Source organism: Lagopus muta, chromosome Z (genome assembly GCF_023343835.1).
Source record: "Lagopus muta isolate bLagMut1 chromosome Z, bLagMut1 primary, whole genome shotgun sequence".
NCBI lineage: Eukaryota > Metazoa > Chordata > Aves > Galliformes > Phasianidae > Lagopus > Lagopus muta.
This window is the reverse complement of record NC_064472.1, coordinates 23820125-23846472: the sequence shown is the minus strand read 5'-3', so window position 1 is coordinate 23846472 and position 26348 is coordinate 23820125. Positions and strand designations below refer to the sequence as shown.

Here is a 26348-nt window from a genome sequence, read left to right as displayed (position 1 = left end):
GGTGATCAATATTACTTTTCCATACCTCTGCAAAGAACACGTCAATAAATGTGAGTTTTCAGGTGGTTTGCAAGGCATGAAGGGTCTGAAACTTGGAATAATTCCACACAAAACGTTAGTACGCTTAACTAGCATTGGCTAACTTTGTATAAATAGTGATCTGGAGTCACTTCGTAAAAAAAGAACAGAACATCTTTTTACCAAAAGAAAGGATGTATAGAGGAACTACAACAGAATGGGCTTACTACTGCTTCTGAACTTTGGAAACTGAAATCTGTTCCTTAAAATGGGGAAGAAGTTTCTGAAACCAATTATAAGAGGTTGATTTGAATCTTGAAACAAACTCAATTATTAAACATGAAGCTGTTAACTTTTGGTTACAATATTTAATCAGTAAAACTGATTTGCTAATTATTTAGATGTTTTAAAAACTCTGTCATTTAACAATTTGGGTAGAATCTGATTTTTAAAGTGAGTACATATCATTACATTATATATGCTTACAGTTACAAGGCCATGTGAACTTTATGATACGTGTGTTCTGCTCAACTAAATAGTTAGATCAGAAAGCTGTTAAGAATTTTTCAGCAGCAAAAATTAATCACTTTGTATAGCAGGTATTTATTCTTTGTAAGAAGCTGTGGAACAACTCTTATTTTCCCCTGAAGCCAGTAATAATTTTTACTCTTTGTGAAAGTTGATACTGTCTTAAAGATAAGAATTTGCATCTAAATATTTTTTAAAAGATATTGACAACAATTAGGCTTCATAGTCTGACTAAAGCCTTGGAAACTGCACTGTCAAATATTAAAATCTGACTTGTACACCGGCTATTAGTAGAGAAAATTTCTCCAAAACAGGGAAATTGTCATTTGGACAACTCTTGGAATAAGGTAATATCCATGTGGCTCTGTTGCAGCAAACAAAATAAAAGATAGAGCAGTGAACATGAAAAACCCACAAAAAACACAAGAGGGACATTCAGAAAACAGAGCCAAATATTTTTAGATGGTTGTTTCTGTTACACTGCAGTTATTTGCACGTTCTAAGTTTTCCCAAAGATATATATGTTTCTTTAAAAAGAACATTAAACATTCTGAGGTTATGTGACATGGCAAAAGATAGGAGTATTCACAGATTTGCTGAAATATGGTATCTGTCAGTAGCTAGGAAAATGTACCATATTCTAAATGAGCATCAATAAAGCACTGTGTATTTTTATAAAGCCGTTCAGCTTTTCAACAGTTAAAAATAAATACAGTGCTGGCAGTGAAAATACAGCTTTTTTAATGGTTGTCCTATAAGGATATTTTATTTATGATTAGTTGGAATTCCTAATAAAGGAAAAAGAACAGAGTATCAGAATTACAGTGCGACAGCATTTACCAAATGCTAGTTTCACTAAGGACTAGTGGTTATTTTTTCCCTTTATTTGTTGAAAGAAGATAGCTGCAATATGCAAGAGAGGCATTTTCACTTGGAAAGATTATGAAAATTTCAAGCTGAGGAATAGAGAGCAACAGAGTAACTCACTCTAAAAATCTAATCTTTAAAATTCAACATTTGAAAACATGAATTTACAGCTGAATACTATCTGGATATTTGTTCACAGCAGAGCGGGGTTTGTGACACATAATTCAACAGCACTAAAGCACATGCTCTCTCCTGTCAGGCACTCTTTTTCATCTTTGATCCCTCTGTTTAAACTAAATATTCTTTTTTTTTTTCTTCAGTTTTATTGCTTACCAGAAACAGTGACAATGACCCATGGAAGCTAAAACTTTTTTTTTTTTTTTAAATCCTGCACATTAAGCCTTCAATTATTGCCTGCTGAAGCAGACAGAATCCTATTAGTAAGAAAGACGATCACAGGATGCAGTGTTCTGCCCTAGCTGTAGACAAATAATTAGTCCAAAGTTCAGAAACATGTAATCAAGCTATGCAATGAATATATTCAAAGGAAAAAAAATACTACTGTGAGTTAGTCTTTAATTTGCAAGTGTAAGAAAGAACAATTATAATATAGATTCCATATCATATGGACATAAAAAAATATTTTAGTTAGCCCTTATATTCAGCATTTTATCTTACAATTGGCCTACAAGTTGTTCTCTCAATATGCGGTAGGACATGAAAAAAGTATATGGAATAGCATTACTGTGAATTAATTCTGACCTGGGGATGCAGGAAGCTTAATGAAACAAAGCAGCAGAAGCATACTCACAAAAAGAAACATCTTTTTCTTAACTTGGTGATTTTAACCTTTCAGAAATAAACTTGCTTAACATTGCTTATTAGGTCATACAATTTGAATAATATTTATATTAAAAATTACCTAACGATATTTTGGGGTGCTTTATTTCTTTTTCCAGACCAGTTAATGCTGTTTTAACATTTCTCTTAAATTAAACTGTTCAACATACATAATTCATTACCGAGATGTAACTTATTTTCAACATTAGCTATTCTGGGGCTTAACTGTAAAATTGTAAAATAAATTACATTCAAATTTGCACTGTATTTTTATCATTTAATTTTATTGTGAAAGTATTTTTTTGCTGAAGTATTTTTTATTGCTAAAGATTTTGAGCTTCTCCTCTGTAAACAGTGAGCAGCTCACTGTATTTCTAACAACAGTGCATGAATCCACACAAGTCCTCAGAACTTGCTGTCCAGTACACAGCAGCATTCCACATGTTCAAAAGATGCTGCATGATCTTCCCCGGTATTTCCTCTTAGTTCAGGAACTTCAGCATTTTTTACTTGGCTGTATATCCTTTCCAAAACTTCAAGAAGCTGAAAACTTGAATCACAGAATTTGCTCCTTGCAAACACAAAACTCTCATCGTTGCCTGACCTGTTTTTTTTCTCATCTATTCTGTTCTTTTAATTTTTCTTAAAGAGTCAAGAGTTTAATATGATAAATAAGTGAATTACATATGGTCCTCTTTTAAAACAAGCTATACATTTTCACTTGTAAAAATGTAGGTAATTCCAAGAAAATAATTCACCTTACAGAAACACATTAAAATATCAAACCTGCTCAAAAATCTTTCAAATCAAAGATGTTTTCCCATTCATTTAGTTTAAGTATTACATGTTTTCTACTTAAACAACTGACTCAGAAGGTTCCTGTTTGCTGTTCAAAGAAAACGCTGAACATATTTTTCACTTTACAGCATTCTGATACAAAAGCAGTGCTGTCCTCTAGTGGACAGCAAACAAACTAGGCTGGAACAATCTATTTTGATTATATCCAAAGTAACTCACTCATATGCTTTCAATACTGAGCTCAAATTTGACTTCTTAAAGTTATTTGTAAGTTTTGAAATCCACATACTAGCTCCCTGTGTGCAGTAATATATATAAAATGTCTTCAAATGATGTTGTAGAAAGACTTCATCTTTATTGTTTTGTACCAGTTAATCAAAATCATCATATGTTAACACAAAAACTGTATTAGTACATGCAGGGCCATCTTATTAACAGTGAGGAAATTTCGTGTTTTGGAATACCAGGATTTGATTAAGAAATAAATAGTAGAAACTGTGGAATGAGTACATTCATTTTTAAAAACCCCATTTTTCTATGAAACTAGTAATAAAAATATTTACCTAGGAGTAGTGACTCACCAGAAAGCCTTTCATTACAGGCTGACAAAAGAAAAGTAAATAGTTAGCCTAGTTGGATGTCTAACAGGCTTTACATTTTCAATATTATTTTTCATCTGGGATTCTACAGTAAACTTAAAAAATGTTAAAAGTTTACAAATTCTGTCTACAAGGAGAGCTAAAATAGCTGTGGACAGGGATACACCATTCCATTTAGAATTCTGTCACCTACAGATAAAAGCTTGCAGAAAAACTCTTTTGCCTAGGGCGTTTAGCCCCTCAATTAATTCCTACTGAAGAAATTAGGCAGCAAAATCAAAGCTGCAAGTTTATAACAAGTTTACTTACTTTGCCACTCATTACACCTCTCCTGAAGTGTAGAAAAAGATTATGAGGCCCAACTGAAAAACTGAAAAACTATGGAAGCAGAACAGTCCATACAACTGCTTCACAGGGATTACTGCCAGAGGTACATTTTACATCACTGAGCTTTAAACAGGTCAACTACTTAGTAAGATATATTAGAAAACAATTCTGTGTACACACACATCAGAAACGGTCCTTAAAAATGTCCTTCTGGGCTTGTTGGACTTATCTGTCAGCCTTATAGAGAGCACATATTTGGGTCCAAATGGAGTAACTATAAAGAATTTACATCTGTTTCTCATTAATTTCTCGATGACGTTCTAGACCTTCCTGTCTGACACACACACCTGCAGTTGAGAGCTGTGGTAGGCTGATGGGGCTTGGAACTTTCAGAGAACTCTTCCAACTTAGTATAAAGTGAACTATGACATAGTCAAAGATTTTCCAAGTGGACTCTTTCAAGGAGAGGTTTGTTCAGTACATACACACCTACACATGCACAGTCACGCACCTTTTCTCCCCAAATTAAGTGTTGCTGGATAAGAAGGTGTGGGGATGATAACATTACTAAGCAAGCCATTCTCTGATAATCAAAATTGTCTGTAAACAAAACCCTCTTTCCTTTGAGAATCGGTCTGCCAATATAACCTAAATGGGACATGACAGGTTGCAAAATGATAAAAAGGGGTGAATACAACCAGACTGCCAGGCTGATGCATGGGGTAGGGAATAAAGGCTACTGCAGAACAAGTGTTGATCCTTGGATTGATCGACTTTTCTTCCTTTTTTACTTCCTTCCCTCTTTCCTTCTTTTTCTTTTTTTTTCTTTCAGTATTTCATGCAAGTTTCAATACTGTGTCTAGTTGCACTTATGTTCTTCAGGTTTTCAATGCACATCCATTGCAGTATGCTTACTGTCATATGATTTCCACAACATGTTTAGGTTTAGCTAAAAGAGTGCAAATCTCCAAACTCCAGATGGAAAATATGTAACATCTGTTAATACTTACTTATTCACAAAAGGTTAAAGCCACAACCAGCAGAATAAAGGTAAATAGATAATACTGTGCTTATTTTTTAACCTCACAATTTCCTGATACTAATTGTGGACTCCTTTCAAATACAACAGCAGCACCAGATTAGTTGAATGGACCATTTAGTTGGTTGAGGTTAACTGTAATCTATTCTTTGTATCTGTTTAGGCTTTTATCTCACTGACTGATCAGGCAATGCACAAGTAAAATCTTAAGGAGTAAAAACTGTGGAAGAGGATGCTCTACACTGCATCATTTTGCATTTCGAATGCTAAATCTGCCATTTCACTGGAGGAAACAATTATATACTAAATTATATACTAAAGCACAATGCACTCCATCTAGAAAATGCTTCAGAGAGTAAAAGGAGGAGAGGAAAATAGTTCAAGAAGGCCCTGTTCTGCATACCATTCAATACTTTTTCTGACATCAGTGGAATTGTACCAGCATAAATCTAAGTGTGATTCCAGCTCTGAAAGAGCTGTTCTGGTATATGCTACTCAAACACATGAAAACTTTTCTGCCAAAGCCTGGAGGTAGTGGTCATGTTTTGCATCAGTGTTTCCATTATTTTCTTTCTAAGTCAAAGAACCCTGAGACACCTTTCCTTCATCCTTAAGTAATAGTAGACAGTATTCTGACACTTTCAAGAAGACTGTAAGACCAATCTAATGGTAAGTAAAATCTGCAGCTCTTCCTTTCATTCTATCACTGTCTGTTGTCTTCTGCTACAATCAAAGTGAAAAAAACCTATCCTGGTGGGAGGTTATGAAGCTGAAAATGAAGAAAGCAGAAAGACACCTGAGGAACTCTTAGAATATTCATCTGAGATGGAATAAGCAACAGATACTGAAAGTAACACTAGGATGTCTCTTGATAAATAAGGCTTGTGTTAGTTAAAAGAAAAAATACTGAAAATCTTGATTTCAGTGAAGTCTTTGTTTCATCACATTTTGAAATAGAAGAGAACAGCCTAGAATTTATATTTTATATCTATAAGGTAATAAGTACTATTGCCCAACCAGAGATGTGGTATCAAAGGGCTGGCCCTCAGAAGAATCAACTTTGAGGAAAAAAATACGCTCAGTTATGTATCCTCTTATCTTGAAGACAGAAAAATACCTGTCAGACTTTCTATACTGAATACAAACAGCAGACATATTTTAACTTAAGTGCATGAATAAGTGGTTATTCAGACTGATTTGATTCCCTGTAGGAAAAAAAATACTTTTCTTTCAGTATCCTTGCTTGTAGATATTCAAATGATGCCCACAGATGATTACAAGACTGAAAGCTTTGGGCATCTTCAGATTATTTTTTAAATCATTTGGTCAATTTCTATGTGTTGTCCATCTTTTCAAATCACCCTTCATCTTTTCAAATAATTAACAAACAGTAGTCTCAGAAGATGGAAATGACTATGTAAGCTTTAAGATTTCTACAACAATCACCATAATCACCTTTGTGAAATATTTTAATATGAAGAACAGGTCAGAAAATACAGTCTAAAATACAATCAACTGCATTATCTGACATTTTGAGCTACATTCAGTAACAGTTAAATTATTACTTTCTTCTAATGATGAAAATTCAGTAGTCATAGCGTAAAGAGAGCAAAAAAGCATGTTAGAAAGTGTTGCTACACTGTTATATGTATTCATGTATAGCCAATGTTTCACAGGTTTACATTTACTTCATTTTCCATTGGTGAGTGCGTGCTATTCTCTTGGTATTTGTTGCAAGTATTTATTTTCAAACCTTCACTATAGTTGCCTTAGTTATTTTAGTGCAAAAATGCAATCTTAAATAGGGCTATAAATTTAAAGAGAAGTAATTGGGTCTCACCAACATGACAACATCTTTGTCATGAGTACAAATATGCTCAGACAGAAAAAAAAACCCCAAGAAATACACACCTGTTCCTGCTCATTAGATTAGGCCTGTATTAAACTGTACTACTGCATTTTGAATGAATGTATTTCATTACCAGGCAATATACATTTCTTGTCATTAGCAGTCATTAAGTAATAATAACCAAGTTGGGAATGACCAACTGTGAGATTAATGCAATTCAGGCTGCGCAGTGCAGGACAGCAACGTCAGGTTAAAAATGGTACTGCTTTTCCTGTGTAAAGGGGTATGTACTAAGCATTTCCAAGAAATGAACAGAACTACTCCTCACAGAATAGCACAATGAGATGAAACAAGTTGTTGTATACAGTTTCTTCTTCCAAAATACTACTTGCTGTTAAACAAACAGGACAATGGCAATACTATCAGAGAAGAAGAAAAAAAATTAATGATATTTTTATCATATTCATTACTGGTTTGTCAAGGTAAAGGTGCCTTTATCTTATCACCTTGAAATGCTGTATGTGCTATAAAAACAAGTCACACCACACTTCTTACATCTATGATATTTTGCAAGAATTGATTCTGATTTTGTTAACTATAATGAGAGTTGATTTAACATCTATATATATATATATATCTTTTATATATACATATGTATTAATATTTTAGTGGTTTCTTTTAGAGATTTGAGAGTATTCATTAATGACAAATCATAATATCTAAGAATAATAATCTCAGATATTGATTTATCTAAGTCTAGGATTCATTAATGCTAACACAGCAGTCTTTAACAGATGAACAGGTTAATCACAGTATTAATTAGTTATTGTTCTCATTTCTGTAGTTGCAACTGTAACTGCATAGTATTTGTGAACTTTGCTTACAGTGAAACAAATGATGGACTGTTTTCTAAACACTCATCACTTCTGGGAACTTCTAGCAGGTATTAAATTGTTATAAGAATGTCTTTTCTCCCTGTTGGACATTATAAATGCTAACTAGTCTCTAACTTCTGTGATAGTCTGAATATATTCTGTTCCAAATGAAAAGGACACTTCAGCAAACAGTCCAAATTTTAGGATGCTTTGAAGTGTTCTGTATACCTAAAAGAACACATCTTCAACCACTGACTCCGAAGGAGTGTATCCAACAGCAAGTAAATCTTCAATTCAGTTACTGGCTCTCTTTGTGGAAAATTTCCTCCTTTTTACAAAAAGCCAGGGAAAGCAAGAACAAATTAGAAACTTATCTTCAGTTAGGCAACCCATGGCTTAGTTAGGTATTAAGCTATTATTTTAGGTAGTCTTTTTGAGACTCGGTCACAAAACAATCCATCCTTCTGCACAAAGTGTCATGTGATGGATAGGGTAAAGATGGAGAACACCTGTATACCACAGACACTTTAGTCTCCCTTGATTGACACTCTCACCTAGTCTTTGAATTGATATTGAGAATGCAGACTGCATAGATCCCTGAGGGATGCAACAAATGAGGACACTTTCACGGAGGAGCAGGTGTCAATAGTGACAATCATTTCAGTGCAATTGCACTAGCTGTACCATGTTTTTATGGTGAAACAGAATTTTATCATTGACCGTATCAAATGCATAGGAAAATCCAGCTGGGTTAATGTTAATGCAATGCAATATAACTGCCCAGTGATGCAAAAAAGACTAAATCCAAAGAAGAGAAATATCAGCTAATTTGAGCTGTGTAGATTACATAAACACTCCAAACAGTCATCTAAGCCAGCAAAATTTCAAAGAAAAAGATTGTTCTTTACCTTAGGAGGAGATACGTTGCTTTTATTTAAACAGCAAAATTCAGGAGCTAAGGTAACAGCTTCCAGTGATGTCTTGCTGTTAATATTTCTGACTACTCAGTTTTCCATACATAGCAATTTTCTTGTTTGCTCTTGTCACAGGTGACAAGCCATACAGATTCACTGGACTGAATATTTTCAGTCAATCACATTACAAGCTATGATTAACAAATAGCCATATTGATTTGACTTACATTCTGTACCACTGCTTTTTGATAAAATGGACTGAACTGGAATTAGATAGAGCCATTGACTTTCTTGGCTGATGAAAACTATGTTTTTCCTTGCACATATAAGCAAGGAGAAGAAAATGTTCAATGTATGTTCATTGTGTACTTTAAATGATCTTCATCTAATTAAAAATAAAATAATCACGTAGTTTATGTTGTTAGATATTACGGGTAAAAAAATTAATGTGGAAGAAAATCAAGCTTCCTCTCTCAGATGATACATCTATTATGTCCAGATAAGCCTACTTTCGAAAACAGAAACAGAAGTCAGAAAAAACATGTAGACACTACTGAAAGTACTGCGTTTTGAAAAGGCTATCTTTTCTCTTTGAAACAAAATGAGGAAACAGACAATTTTACCTAGCTGTGTTCAGTAAGGTCTAGATATTTAATGTACTGTATACATTCAAATAAACAGTTGACAAGTATTCAAGTTAATATCTGGTTAGGATTCTATGTCACAGCCCAAGTTGCACACAATATTTGTTAAAAGTGCAGACAATAAAATTTTCCCTAATATTAGAAAATGAATTTTGAACCAATGGAAATTCATAATTAAAATACAATCTTACTGCAAATGACATGTATTCTTACCTGTGTATTTTATCTTGACCAGAAGGGACTACACCCAGATTTGCTGCCTTCATTAGTCTCTCAATTATTACACGACTAGTAGAGTTCTGTGGAGCAACATTTATGGTAGCAGATGTCTCATTCATTCCTGTCAGCATCCCTGAAACATTACATATTTCATTATGAATACTTTAAGATTTATTTGCTTACCATGCATAAAACCAAAACAAGATTTCTAAAAAAACAAATACATGCATTAAAAGTTATATAATATGTTGAGAAAGTAATTTTATTTGAAATTACATAATTGTCTCAGTTTAATGTATTATTTGACAGGCCATATTACTAGAAAAAAAAAATTACTAGAAACATGACAATCATATTTGTTTGCTAATGCAACTGTGAAATCAGGATGGTTATTTTTCTCAAAAAACACAACATAAAAAAAGAATGTAAACACATGAGTGAAATATTAGGTAAGACTGTTTTAGGAAAGTCCAGGTTATGTAAGGCCACATATATAGACACCTTCTAACCTTTCAATCATAAAATCATCATACATAATTATAACTTAATAGCATATTGCTAAAAATAAGCTTGAAATTTAGACAGTAATCACCAGATCAATTTAGTTCATGAAGATAAAGTCAACATGTTAGAAACTGGGAAACTCAGTTAGCACCTCTCTCTTTTCACAAACTTTTTGATTAAAATAATTTTAATATTACTATAAATGGAACAGAAATATCAAGATTACATGAAGGCACATGACAAAAAAAAAAAAAAGTAAAGAAAGAAGTATTATTTAGGATCATTTTAACAACAACAACAAAAATCCAACATTTTATCTCCTATTAATATTCATTGGTTATAAGAATAATTTGCAGGACACTCATGTTGATTAAAATCCAACAGGAACTACACCGTAGCACTGTGTGTGTATTTTTATATTATGTTCAGAAGCTGAAAACACAAATAATAGAACACAGTACTTTTGGAAGAACTATCACGTATCTGTAATCAACAGTAACATTAATAATAGAAACAGTGCAAAACTCTCAAAAGCCTAATATTTTAGGTCTGTACAGACAGTTCAAACCCATAGCAAATGGCACAAAGATGCTGAGTGTAGCAATTAAAAAAAAATCCAAAATTTTAATGCACTAGAATGAGCATTAGCCACTGTTACAATATAAGAAGTATCAAAGTAAAAATAGAACAGCTTATGAGTAAATAATGGGATATTTTTGAACGTGATCTGCACTTGAAGGGAACAAAAATAAGCATGCAACTTCTATAAAAATCAGCTTTATCTTGGGAATGGTACATTCTGTTTCAAGTTGTTTAACTTCACTATTAGGCAAAAGCTTTAAAAAATACATACGCAGGCTGGAACAGCTTTTAAGCAGAGCATGGGGACTGACATAACACTGCTGAGAGATGTGTGTACTCATTTAGGATTTAAACCTTCTCCATTAAGCTCTATTGAAGAGCAAATGCTGAATAAATGAATGCAACTATGTTTATGTTAAAAGCCTGTTTCCCGCAGCATGTAATTAAAGGAAATGTTGTACAAAGCCAGTACTTTTGTCAACCTCCTGTAAATGGAAAGATGGATAGCACTCAGAGAAGTGAATGCATTGCTTCATATTTAACCTTAACACTCTTGTCATTAATGGTTTGTCTAACTTGTTCTATAAAAGACAAGGTACTGCTCCATTGAAGTAAAATTAAAAAAATCAACTAAACCATGCTTTTCAGAACAGAAGATTCATTATCGTCGACTAATGTATTGGCATAAAGCAAAGTAACATCCTATCAAGTAAGGCACACATTCAATCTGCCTTTCCACCCCCCTTTATTTTTAACTCATGCTGTTTTATTGTTATAGGCAATTTGTACCACTCAGCATGACAGTGTAAACTGAATCAAGATTAATTTACATGCAAAAGAACACTTAGGAGAGCAGCATGGTAAGCAAATGTATTGTCTCGATTGCTGAGGTGGAAAAGAACCTGGAAAGAAAAAAGGGTGCTCTAATTAAGGGGCATCAAATATGATTGCTTGTGGTAGTCAAGGACCAGAATGTCCAACCACTTAAAGGATTAGCATCTTGCTTCTTATGAAGAGAAGTTGGATGCATAAATTTTAATAAAATTATGAAAACAATTTGTTTAGTCAACCAAGTTTTTTTTTTGTTTTGTTTTGTTTTGTTTTTTTCTTTTCCTTCCTTCCTCTTAAAGTACATACACTTTTACACTTCCTGAAAACAATTATTATAAAATATGCCAGTAAGTAGTGTGGGTGGAAATCCTTATACTTGAAGTAGTTTTACTTGGCTATTTTGAAATCATAAAAATTCTAACCAATCCCCACCTTTAACAATTACATACCACATTTAATACTGCGTGAAACATTGGAATCTAAGAAACTCAAGTCAGAGAGCAGCAATTGATCTGGTTTACCTAACTGATAAATTGAAATAACTACACGTTTTAATGGTAAAAGGAAATAAAATTGGAAAAGTTATACCGAGAGAACAAGGTATGTTTGCTACCAGATTAGTCCTATTCTGAATCAAGCCCCTGAGGATTTTTTCTATTGATATTTACAAAAGCAGACTGGTAAAAATTTGGATACAGAGATCCCAGCAGTACATGCCTGACTTCTACTGAATTCCCGCTAAACAAGCCCAGCTTTTCTGGAGGACATGGTGCGATAGGATATGAAATCCTCAGGCCTGAAGTAAAAATATTTAACCAGAGGGGTAAAAAGTATTTTAACAATACTATTTTTACCCACTGCTTCGGAATTGTCAAAACATGAATGTTAGCTCAGCAGCAGCTCTGGGGCATTACCTCACAGGAGGATCCCCCAGCTCAGGAGGAGAGGAAAGGCAGCATGGTTTAAGCAAGGCTAAGCACACCATGCACAGCATGTGCACAAATACTGCTTTCGAGGTTTGCTGCTACCACTAGATAGCCTTCGCAGCTATGAATATTCAATAACCTGTCCATTTCCCTCTCCTTATGCCATCAGGGATAAAATGAAAAAAACACAGATGTAACAGACAATGCAAAACAGCGCAGTGTAATTGAGTAAAGATGTGAAGCAATGAATTTTCTTCTGTGTTTCAGTACAGTGCTGGGTATTTCTCTTTAGCATTCTGATTAGATTATACACACAATTTTGATGTAAAAATCCTTAAAACCTGTGCATACTCTCATTCTCCCCCAGTATAGTCTTGTGTTTCTAATATTCTCCTCGTTCCTTTGCTGTTTTTTTCCCTATTTGTTTTGGTTGCAAATAAAATCAGGCATTTCCTATTATGAGACTTGAAACATCTCATGTCCGAAAAGACAGTAAGTAAATAAATAAACAAACAAATAAATGAAAGCATGATAAGCAAAAAACAAGTTTATAAATCAGATTCATTTGGAGAATACAGACACATTGAAGTTAAACGCAAAATAGAATAATACATACTAACTTCTAAACTGCCCTGCATTTATTAATGCAGTTCAGATTTTTCATTTAGCAAGAGCACACAGTAATTCTCTTCAAATACTAGCTGGTCCTAGATACCTGTAATAAATAGGTAAAATTGGGAATGGAGACCTCTATTACTAGGAATATTCTGAAGCAGCTGATACCTATAACAAAAAAAAAATAGCAAAAAAAAAAAGCAACTGCAAGGGTTTTTAAACCTGTGGTAAATTTGCCAGCATCAAGTCCTGCATCAAAGAATGAATTCAGGGAGACAGAGAGCAATACAGAAATGCCAAGAGACCTTCATGGATTTACAAATACTTCATATAAACAAATTTTCAAATAGCTTTATTCAGAGTAGCCTTTCTGCTCTATTAAACATAGCAAACAGCTGCCAGATTTATTCAGACAAATAATCAACAACCATAGAAGTAAAATGGCAGAAGAAAAAGGAATTTTGGCAACAACTCCACAGAGGAGCACAGCTATTCTCCAAGTACACTTCTTCTATGTGCTCATGGTTCTGTATGGCCAGTCAGGAGGAAAAAAAGCCCTCAGTCACAGCAAAATGTACAAAAACTCTATCCAAGTATCTCAAAGCAAGCAAATTTAAAAACATGGGGAAAAGACCACAGTAACCTGCTTTTCTTTCCCTACAATTGCAACTACACATTTTAGAAGGGAACGGTTTAAAATAATGTGCGACAGCCTCATTCAATCACTCACCTTGGGTTGCTGAGCAGGTATAAAGCAGAGAGGCAGGCTTTAGCAAGCAAAGGGTAAGAACAGCAGATAAGTATAAATGGGTTAAGAAAACAAAGCACAACCCAAACTTTTCATTGCAACAGTAAGCTTAACTGAAAATAATCTAGGCAATATTTAAACTACTTTCTCAATCATTCAAAAAGCATAAGAAATGCTCTGAAGCAATAATTATTAACACACGGGCTTACTCATCGGTATTCTCGACTGCTTGATGGATATACTGAGTTTCTGAGCCTTACACAGCAATGAGACAGATCCCATGGGTATATTCTTATCTCAATGTAGAAAGATTTACACATGTAAATTCCATACACTGAGATAGATGAATGAGTAAACACTGTTGCATCTGAATGCATCCAAAATGCAATTAATATTTTAAAATGTCCAGGAACTACATTCAACTTAAGGGTAGTAGTATGGAATGTTCCACTTAATTCCCGCTCTTCTACCTAACTACACTGTTTTCTAATTATTTTGTATAACATAATTTGAGTTATAATTGAGCTCTCACGGAGGTTTCTATTTGAACCAGGAGAAAAAACTTATACTTTAAAGATACAACATTAAAAGAATTCCTGCTTAAGTGTACAAAAGAATATTCTTTTTATATGAAGTGCTTAAAGAAAAAAATATGAAAATTTCAAGTAATTGAACAAATACAACAGTGTTATTTAAGAGCAGCTTTGGAAAAAGGACTAGTAAATACAGACAAGAGTATCAATATGTGTTTGATTTACTACTGGAAGCTGGAGTTCCAACTTTTTGCTTTTCTGCAAGCAGGAAACAGTGTATTTCATGACAGAAGACAAAACTCTAAGCCAAAAGACTGTTTCAGGGTGAAGGATAATATCTGTGTTTTTAAAGGCATACTGAACACCTGTCAAATAGCACTGCATGTCCTTTTAAAGATATTTTTAAATTAAATCATTAGTATCAGACAGAATACTAATAGAGACTAACACAAGCAGCTACACTGGAAGCACTTGCTGTACACTTGGAAATTGAAAGCTACACAACCTCTTCTCATCCAAATACGTTTACTGAAGCTTCTAAAACAGTATTTCTCACCTTGCTCCTTCTTGAAGTCTTTTTCTGACATAGTGACAGGCAAAAGCAGTTCTCCAACAGGGGGCTGAATGCTAACATTGAAATGATCATCCTTGGTGCTGGCAAAAGAGAAATTACAGAGAATCAATGAAGAGCTTCAAAACAGATTTATACATATCAACTATGAAATCTATAAACAGCGTAAAAGCTACCTGTTTGATTTCTACCTTGTTAGCCCCAAAGTCTGCTAATTTCTAACATCAGTAAAGTTGATCCATATTCTTCAGTACAAAGATAGTATTAACACAGAATGCATATTCTCATATTTCTGAATTAGTAACTTTTGTTCATATTATGGTTAATTTTCAATCTGTATAAACTGTATGCTTGCAAGTTTATGCATTTTACAATTCTATTAAAGTAAATGTCATTCATGAATTCTGTTAGCAATAGCTGTCCCAGAAATAGGACCAATTCTAGCAAAGACTAAAGGAACCATAATAATGGTTCAAAATCAAAACAATTGGGAATGGAAAAAAAATCATTTTGATTTTGTAACATTTCCCATATCTATATACAAACACAGCAGAATGGCTGGCTTAAAAGCATACTGGAGAACGGGAGAGATTAAAAAAAAATTTACTGTCCTTAGGGTATTCATGAGCCCTGATGCAGCTACGTGTGCTTACATATCTAGCAAATGTGATTACAAGGCCACTCTATAATCTTAGCTCAGTCATGGAAACTGGGAGAAGTGCCTGGGACTGGAGGAAGGCAAATGTCACTCCCATCTACTTCACCTCAATCCCTGGGAAGGTGATGGAACAGCTCATCCTGGAAACCATTTCCAGGCACATGAAGGAGAAGAAAATAATGAGCAGCAGACAGTATGGACTCAGCAAGGGGAAGCCATGCTTGACCAACCAAATGAGGCTGATTGATGAGGAGAGAACAGTGCATACTGTCTTCCTGAACTTCCTTAAGGCCTTTGAGGCTGCTCCTCTAAGATCCTCATAGAGAAGCTGTTAAAGTGTGGGCTGGATAGACAGTCCAGTCAAGTGGATCACAAACTGGCTGAACAACAGGGCCTAGAGAGTAGAGATCAGTGGTACAAAGTCTAGTTGGACACCAATAACAAGTGGAGTACCCTATGGATCAATATTAGGACCAGTCCTGTTTAATATCTTCGTTAACAATCTGGACTATCATTAGTGATTACTGGAGGTCTTCAAACCTAGAAATGGTCCTGGACAATCTGCTCTGGATGTGCCTGCTTTTGTAGAGACTGGACAAGATGGACCCTCTGCTACCTGTTGTCAAATTGCTCTCCACAACCATTTAATTTTGTAAGTTTCCAACTATTCTGTACTGGGGTTTTCCAAGTCCACAAAACTTCACTATGTTTGGCTGACTAATTATAGCTTACAGAATTCAGCTAGTAATTCAGGATCAGCATATTCAGTCAGAATCTTTATTACAGCTTAGAAGCATGAGGAATTTTTGGAAAACAGCACCTTTTATTTTGCTGTTGTACTAAATGGCCAATATATATTGATTGCTGATATGCCTCAGATACCCTACATAAATATAATGATACAATCATTAGAATGAAAAATATGTTTGATCGACAGTATTTAAATTAAATTCTAACATGCTACTTTTTTTTTCTTTTAAAAGTAACTTTGCAACTTTAAAGTTTTGGAATAGAATTGACTGATGGAAGGAACAGCACTAGATGATTAATGCTGAAAACGTGTCTCTTCATCCTTCTAAAGATGCAAGATAAGCCACTTGAAAACTGGAAAACATTTGATGTTCCTATTACTAAATTACTAAAACTTAAATACTTACCACAGTTACCCAAATTCATAAGCAAATGTATTGGTACTAATACATTCATTTTCTATCTTCTGATAGGTATTAATTACTCTTATGCACATAATCTCAATATGGGCCTTTCAAATTAAATTAATCATTTTGTTGACTGATAATTATTATTTAGTAAGCATATAGTGAAACAATCCCTTGAAATCTCAGTATTCTCTTTTGACAAAGAATCCCTGAATCCCTTATTAAACGGTTCTTTAAAAAGCAGCTTTGCTAAGAAATATTCACATTTTTACTCCTGTATTTCTTAAATATCATCCATCTCCAAAGTCATTAACACATTAAAAGATCAGGGATAGGTTGATTTGCTGGTGGGATTAAGTGCTTTGCAGAAGTAGTTTCTTGATTTTTTTTTTTTCCAAATTGATCAAGAATTCCAGTGGCTGAAAACTGAAGGAAGGTTCTTTCATCAGCTGCCCCATAATTTTTTACTGCTTATATACATCTATACTGCTTACTATAGTACTACAGCTTTTAATGGTACTCTAATTAGTATTATTCATTTCTCCAGCCAACACTATATCCCATATTTAAGCAATATATGTGATAAATAAAGTCAGCATAAAACAAAATAACAATTCTTTATAACAATGATTTGTGCCTTCTGGTGTCTGGATATGCCATTTGTACATAAACTTGAATTGTAACTTCTGTAATTAGATCTCTCTGAAATGCTTGTAACAATCTTTTCACACTAAGAGTGAACGCATGAGCATTGCTTGAAATCTGAAAGGTCCACGCACTATTCTGCTGCTAAAAAGCAAGCCACTTCCTTTCCCCTAATGATTACAAGCTAATTCATATTAGTTGATAAACAGCAAACTATCATACCTTGCAGGCAGAAACTGACTGCTGGTTATTCTTTAAAAACACTTTGTTTTTAATGTCACTTTAGCCAACACCTAGTTTTACTTTGCATTAGTTTGATTTCAGAATAATTTCGTAATTATTTCATAATTTCACAAATTCAGAATTTCACAGTAAATTCACATTTTAGTCTTCTAAGAGTATCTATCACACACATCACAAACTAAATACAGGGATTTTATTTATTGATCTGCATCTCTTTTATTGTATTTTTATACTGGAGATGCAGTCATATCTCATTTAACGAAAGCAATTTCATAGTTCTATAATTCAGGTTGGGAGACGCCTCTTGAAAACATCTGGTTCTACCTTCAGCTCAGTGCAGGGCCACCTTAGTTCACATTGATCAGGGCCTTGTCCAGTTGAGTTCTGAGTACTTCCACAGATGGATATTAATTACATCAGATATCTAATGCCTATGTTTAATAATAAAGTTGAGTCATGCAGTATAACAGTGAGCGATGTCCCCAAATATCTAGTTAACAAAATTCCAGCGTATTTAACTTATTTATTCATACTTTGGATATTAATTAGTATAAATAATGTTTAGATTAAAAACCTGAAGAAATGGCTTAAAGATTGAGTGTATTAACATTTAAAAGGTGTGGCAGAGAATGGATAAAATTCGTTAAGCTGCACCGAAACATCTCTTAGGTGGTGATGCTCTACTTCTCCTGAGAAATCAAGCTGAAGAAGCTTATCAGAAAAGAGCTTCTCAAGCCTCTAAAACAAAAGTTTCTAAATTTCAGAACTTTAAGATTGCATTTTCTGCTATTAGCTAGTAAAATCTGTAAGATACATCCTTGATGAAAAACTTATTCTAAAGGGAAAGTCTGTAGAAGAAAGCTCAAAAAGAATCAAACAGGGATGTTTGAGAACAGTACCTCACCACTACATAGCAGTCTCTTTCTTTTGGTTTGAATTGCAAATTTAGGCACAAATAGTCAGGCATCATTATGCTTATTGTTGCCTTAATAACTGATAAACTATAAATACTATATTTTTAAGACTTCTGTAAGACACAACTTTCATGATATAATTCAAAGGATCACATGAATTTATGTTTTGATGTATCCAATGAAAATGAAAAAATGAAAGGTGATAATGCTCCCACAGGAACACACCAGCTCCATGACAGATGACACTGCAAGATAAACATTAAATCCTATAGACAGTGTACACTTTTAGCTCTCCTTCATATGCATGCAGTGGGAATAGCTAGCCCCCATCATTTGAAACTGATATCCATTTTCCTTATTCCTCTTCCTATTTAAAAAAAAAAAAAAAAAAAAAAAAGATTGGTTATAAAAGGTAAACAGGGAGAAGTTCCCTCTGCCGTAACAAATGACCAGAGAAAAAACGTCCTCTTAAAATATCCCCCTTAAAAAGATATAAAATCTTTAAAATTAATATAAATAAGCACTCTTCAGATGGCAGTCTTAATTTTTAAAGCTTATTATTTTAGCAAGAAGCTGGGCAACAGTCTTCTCGCTACTTGCATGCTTCTCTTTGTTTTTATACCCAGCAAAGCAGAGTGGTATATGCTTGACTCAGAATACATGTATGGAAAAACAGATCACTACTTTTGTGTTATATTCAAAAGATCTTCACAAATGATTTAAAAAAAAGAATGGAAGAGGTAGAACACCACACTAAATTCCTGGAAAAAAAAGGAAAAGAAAAAAAAAAGAATGGCAGACTTTGCTCGTTCACTCTTGCTGATTTTCCATGAAAAAAATACTTGAGAAATAGAAAAAATCAGAGTACGTGTTCATGTCCAGCCTTGCTTTCTCTAGATCAGTTGTCTGTCTAGATATATGTGCTTTCTGGAACTGGGCCAACTGACTACTTCAGAGTAATGAAGTAAAGAGAAGAGTACAGCACTGCTTTTCTTAATATCCACTATCTCTAAACAACTTAGTGATCTGCTGACAAAGCATTAGGTAAGGAAACTTTAAGAAACAAGTAAAAACGCAATTGACTGATGTGAAGTCAGTCCTACTTCTCTAACATTAACTTTTAATACATTCCATAACATATTCTACTACACAGTTCTAATCATGATTTTGTGTAGGAATGTAATTTCAATGCATTTTTACACTCAAATGAAATACTGACTGCTACCCAACTGATCCTCCTCGTTTATTCTATTTTGCAGGTAGAAATTCTTCTTGAAGTGTGTACAGTAAGGTTAAACTCAGAGAGAGCAGATTAATAAGGTTTCCGAATTTTATTCATGGATTTCACTTCATTTAGGATGTTGCCAGATTCTTCCTGCTATACCAATCCCTTCTACAATAGTCTGCAAAATACTCCTTCTACAGTCTGGAGTATATAAGGGAGACAGACAGTTCCTTTCTCTCATAATAGCATCGCAATAGGAGAAGAGTATGTACACGGTCCTAGCTCTTCCAGCAATATTTGTCCTGCATTAGGTGACCAGTCCATACCTACAAAAATCTTTGCCACAGACCACACTATTTTCCCATGGTCTCATTATTCAGTGTAAGAATGAAAGGCACAAAGTTGTTGCTTTTGTGCCACTTCTCTTTCTTCTTGGGAGCCCTTATTGTATTCCTCACACTTAAGTCTTGAGAAAAGCAGGTTCAGATGAAGAGATGCAGGGCACGGACATTTTCCCTACAAGATATTGTTTCAAAGAGAACAATACCCTGCACAAAAGAGAATAACATCCTGCATGCTTTTCAAAATACCAGGGAAGAAGAAAACAGATTCTCTGTAAATTAATATTATATTCAAAGCTGTGGTTCTTTTGTAGCTTCAGGAAGTGCTAAGAGAGCAAGAAGTGGGATAAAAAACAAAGGGAAGAGGAGGTAAGAACAAGTTTCATGCCCTTTTTTTCAGATCTCAAAGTTGTAAGTAGGAGACCTCCTTTTCCCACTGAGTCACTCACTAAACACCTGAAACATGTCAGAGATTTGCCTACTGGCTTTTGCAAACACAGCCACGAATTTGAAATTCTAAATATATGTCTACAAAACAGCAGAAGAACATGTATGTGCTGTAACTTCCTGCCTTTGTAACCTTCCTTGCCTTCCTTCTCTAGGGTTGTAAATGTCTTCATTCCAAGGATTCAAGGCCAAATTCTGACATGGCTAAGCTCCTAAAGCTTTGTGACATATCAGGTAGTAAAAACAAAATAAAAGAGTGATAAGATTTTTTAAGACCATGATTACCAGTAGATCAGTGACTCAGGAGAAAACACACTAAGGAAGAAATACTGATAGTGGAAAAAAATATATAATCTACTGTCAGTGGATTACACTACAGTTAGTCTGCAAGACCGAGGACCTGTTTTCTCCTCTGTTCGCTGATGATCACTTTCTTGGGCAAAGACAGAGGTCTCTTAACTGGGGTGGTGGGTATGCTAACATCTACCAAGGGCATCCATGATTCAACAAGCAACCTGACTACACTGTGTTAGCCAAGAAATTATTTTATTCTTTAAAACCGTATCTCTGCTTAAAGAATCTGCAGAAAGCTCCAAAATGAACTGCTTTTGGATCTGTAGGATCCAAAAAGGAACAAAACCAATAAGAACAGGAATCTCTATTTATTTAACTTTCCAGTCAAGGGAAGCATTATTGTGCAGAACACCACTGTAACGGAAACATAGCGTCTCTGCAAGGAGAAGGCACATAAAAAATGGCAATGAAGAGACTTTTGCCTTATTAGTACATAAAATGAGCATCCTAATGCATATTCTAAATAAATGGATTAGGAACAGTTTTCAAGTCATGGCATTTCACCTCTTTTTAATTACATGTGTGATCTTGATAAGCTTTAGTTCATAAGAATATATAATTTACTGGGGAAGTCTTTCTGAGCTCAGTCCTTTCAGCCTCTCTCTAAATACTATTTCACCTTCATTGTCCTTAATTTGTACAATAAATTCAGAAAGAGATCTAAATATTTTATTACACGTTATTTTTCTTCATATAGTTTGTATTTATTGAACCAACTATTAAGCAGAACATCCCCAAGCAGAAAGGTAGCATTTGCTATGCAAAACACACAGTCCGTGATTGGCATCTAAGACCAATTGATCTAGCCATTACCACTATCTCCCTACCCCCACAAGCATTACTACAAAGCTATTGATTTAAACACTGTCGATCGGTTTCCATTTTCTGATTTTGGGCAGGCCAATTAAGAAAGTGAGTAATTGTGATTACACTGCTTCAGGATCAATTACATTTGATGCAAGACAAAGTGCTCCCTTTTAGAACAATGTAAAGAAAATTATTATGATCAAGTAAACTATTATTGAATATGCTTCTAACAAAAATGCAAAATAACTGACAATGTTTTCATAAAAATACATTATCGGGAAATAGAAGAATATTGACACTTGTGTATGCACAATATTTAGACTACATTTTAACAAACTTTTTCGACTTATTCTTCCTTTTAAATATAACATTTTAAAGTAGTATAAAAGATTAAGAAGGCTACAGTTGTGTTGGGATACAGGCCACAAAATGACAGAATGCACAATATCTCCAAAGAAAACTGACATCAGTAGAATTTTGAACAACAAATATTTTATTTTTAACAGTAAAACAGCAAATTTAATTCAACAAATATTTTAACGATTTCTACACTATTTACTGAGAACTAGTCTCAAAGAGACAGGGCCCTATCAATTAGCAAAGGAACAAAGTAAGCAATTCCTATTCTTAATTTAATTTTAAACTTAGCTTGAGCTTTGTCATTGGACTCACATTGTCCAAATCATTAAAATGAATACACCACTGAGGTCTCAGGCAAATCTATTTACAGTGATGTTACTCATAGTCTGGTTGGTGTTCAGGATTATTGATCGGTCTTGTTTGTCTAATAGGAAAATAATAAACAATTGCTAGGCAATGTTGGAGAAAGTAATCAGTTTTTATACATCACTAATACAGCAGACCTCCCAAAACATAAAGGTGATGATCTGCATAAAATCAATTTTTAATGCTACATTGCTTATCCTCCTCATTTCTAAGATTCTTAGCAATAAATGGTATAATTCTGAAAAGAAATCGTTAGTATACTAAAAATATAAATTTGAAAGAAAAATGTCAGTCCTTTTTTTAAAAAAGAGCATTCCTGCTTGATACACTGAGCATATTTTATTCGCAATAAAAACAGAATATATTTATTCATTTTGAAGCAATAATGAAATTGTATTGCCTAGAAAGGAACTTCCCTTCACAAACAAGCCCTGTATCAAGCAACAGTCCAAACCCATTCCCAAATTCTGGCAAAAAGCACAAACTGTAACGTGATGTGCATAAACTACATGCTATAGACTCCTTGCTAAAGATACTACTACCTGTTAAAATGAATGTGTGTGCAGAAAAAGGTTCAAGGAAGCAAAATATACATTTTCAACAGTAAAATATCCCTTCCCCTGAAACAGGAAATTTATCTTATTTTGAAGTCACTTGAGTACATTTAGATTAAAAAGCTTTTACCTTCAATAATCTGTGAGTTGTGCAAGCTGTGCTTAATAGCAGCACATTAAAATTCCTATATTATTGAAGAAAGGTGTCCAGAAATTTCTGAAAGAATGAAAGTTATCCCTAATTTAGAATGCTGCAGTGTGAATGCCTATTCAATATCCCTTTTGCTACTGGGTATAGAAAGCAGTAGTTCTTGCAACAGTATGTCAAAAAATATTATTTTCAAATATGTGGGGGGGAAAAAAGATTCACAGATTCACATAGTGCCTTTGCCTCATTTCAAAGACAACGTGAGGTAGTACATGCCTGAATTGCTCCTAAAAGGAGGAGCCACAACTATCCATACTTAATATTTAGACACTGCTAGTCCTTTTCTCTGGTTTCAAATGATGCTTTGTAACAAAGATCTCACAGGTTCAAAAATTTTTCTGCTAGTCTAGCATGCAATGGAACTCTTCAAAATACAGATCCTGAATGTGCTGATAATGACCATAATAAACATAAATCAAGCATGTAAGACAAAATCTAATTGGCTAGCCAGCTACTTCCTTTGATTCTCTCCAGTCAGCAAATTTTGAGGCTAGTTTCACACAGTCACGTTACAGAAGTCACAAACAGAAGTAACAAGCACTTAAGATAGCAAAATTGCTCATAGTATGCACTTTTTTAATTTGCAATTTCTTAGAAAGAGAATATATTTGCTGGCAATATTGACTGGAATAATATTTGACTAGCAAATGTGACGCCCATCTTCAAAACGGGATGGAAAGATGATCCTGGTAGCTACAGACCTATCAGTCTCACCTCAGTGCTGCAGAAGGTTATGGAACGGATAATCTTGGGAGCCATCATGGACCAATTAAAGGTCAACCAGAGGATCAGGCCCAATCAGCAGGGGTTTATGAATTCTAGATCCTGTCTGACAAACCTGATTTCATTCTATGACAAGGTGACCCACTTAGTAGAGGAATGTAAGGCTGTCGATGTGGTCTACCTGGACTTCAGTAAAGCCTTTGACACTGTCCCCACAGTATTCTCATGGAGAAGCTGGCTGTCCACAGTTTGGATGGGCGTACGCTTTGCTGTGTGAAACACCGGCTGGATGCTGGGCCCAAATTGTTAAATGGAGTTAAGTCCTGTTGGTGGCCGGTCACAAGTGGTGACCCCAGGGCTCGGTTCTGGGACTGCTTCTATTTAATGATCTTGATAAACGGATTGAGTGCACCCTTAGTAAGTTCGCAGATGACACCAAGTTGGGAGGGAGTTGATCTGCCTGAGGTAGAAAGGTGCTACAGAGGGGCCTGGATAGACCGGATTGATGGGCCAAGGCAAACTGCATGAGTTTCAATAAAGCCGAGTGTCGGGTCCTGCATTTTGGTTACAACAACCCCAGGCAACCCTACAGGCTTGGGGAAGAATGACTGGTAAGCCGTCTGATGGAAAGGGACCTTGGTGTACTGGTGGACTGACGGCTGAATATGAGCCAGCAGTGTGCCCAGGTGGCCAAGAAGGCCAATGGCATCCTGGCTTGTATCAGGAATGGTGTGGTGAGCAGGACTAGGAAGTAATCCTGCCCCTGTACTCAGCACTGGTGGGGCCTCACCTCAAGTACTGTGTTCAGTTTTGGGCACCTCAGTACAGAAAGGACATTGAGGTGCTGGAGCAGGTCCAAGGAAGGGCTACAAGGCTGGTGAAGGGCTTGGAGAATATGTCCTATGAGGAGAGACTGCAGGGGCTGTTTAGTCAGGGGAAGAGGAGGCTGAGGGGAAACCTTATTGCTCTCTTCTAATATCTGAAAGGTGATTGCAGTAACAGTGGGGTTGGTCTCCTCTCATTGGTGACAGAACAAGGGGAAATGGCCTCAGGTTGCATCAGGTAAGTTTAGGTTGGATATCAGGAAACACTTCTTTACAGAAAGGGTTGTTAAGCAGTGGAATAGGCTCCCCAGGGAGGTGGTTGAGTCACCATCCCTGGATGTGTTTAAAAACTGTTTGGATGTGGTGCTCAGGGGCATGACTTAGCGGAGGGTTGTTGGAGTACTATGGTTAGGTTGTGGTTGGATTCTATCTTTAAGGTCTTTTCCAACCTGAGCAATTCTAAATCCTACGATTCTACATATAAAACATTCCAGCATGCTAATCAGACCTGACTGCTTCCTTCAAGGTGTTGTTATTAAAAGAAGAAATAAAAACAAAATTTGAGGGAATATGTAATTCTAACTTGGAAAAGTAGTTTATGCTTCTACATGGTACTATTACGCCAAAAGAAAACAGGACCTCTCAAACATGACCTGTCAAAGAATTCGTGCACTTATACACATAATTCCAAGCCTAGATTTGAGATTGAATCTGCATGTTTACAAGCTAGAGCTAAAAGAAAAAAGAAAGAAAGAAAAAAAAACCCCTCATAATTCTTATCAAAACAGAACAGCAACTATATCTTATTTTTCTAAAAACATTTTTGGTATCCAGCATGTTGACAACTGTTGTTCAATTATTTAAATATTTATTAAACACTACAATTGAAACTGCAGAATCACAGAATGGCCAGGGTTGGAAGGGACCTCAAGGATCATGAATCGCCAACCCAGAATAAACTTATGTTACAATTAGGGCAAAAAAATAAGCACCACATGCTATTACTTTTATAGGAGATTTTCATTCCCACTTCCATGAGAACTTACCATAACTGGAAACTGGCAGTCTGAGTAGAATCGCAGAAGTCGATACCCATTGAAACAGTCACAGATCTCTCAGGCTCAAGGCATTCTACACAGAAACATTTTGAATAGCTAAAGTAAACACTCAGAAGAACACTATAATGCACATGTAACCCGCCATAATTTCACGTAATTACAAAAACCTGTATTAATAAAATAGTTTCCAAATGCTGGATGCACAACTGAGACAATAGGAACAGGGCACATACACTGTATCATAGGTAAAGTGACAAAGAATACAAGGAATTTATGTTTTAATGAGAAAAGCAACATTTTGGAAGAAACAGTAGATGATATATAGCTTAATTTCTGCAAAAGAAACAGCTTCACAGGACATCTACCGCCATGAAGTCACTACTGGAGAAACAACTACTTTAAAGAGCAGGACCATGTTGTGGAACTCAATAAACCTGAAATGGATTGTGTGTTCATCCCTGAATTTTTCATGTTCTTTCTGCATAACAGAAGTGAATTCTATTGACTGTTCGGTGACATTTTGAGTATATGATCTGATTAATACCATTACCATTTTCTACTTTCAAATCTTTTGTGACAAGCATCAGTGCAGACTGGAGGATGAATAGATTTAGAGAGACATGAATAAGGACTTGTG

The 26348-nt window shown here is 34.9% G+C and overlaps 1 protein-coding gene across 2 annotated transcripts in view; it reads right to left on the bottom strand.

Moving 5' to 3' along the window:
• AP3B1 (adaptor related protein complex 3 subunit beta 1) overlaps positions 1–26348 on the bottom strand; it is a 159957-nt gene that overhangs the window by 2773 nt on the left and 130836 nt on the right. For both annotated transcript variants that reach the window (XM_048932545.1, XM_048932544.1), the window contains exons 24-26: positions 25700–25784; positions 14813–14910; positions 9512–9650 (exon numbers count right to left, since the gene is read on the bottom strand). In XM_048932545.1, the coding sequence (XP_048788502.1) occupies positions 9512–9650; positions 14813–14910; positions 25700–25784 (322 nt within the window). The remainder of the gene's footprint in view (positions 1–9511; positions 9651–14812; positions 14911–25699; positions 25785–26348) is intronic.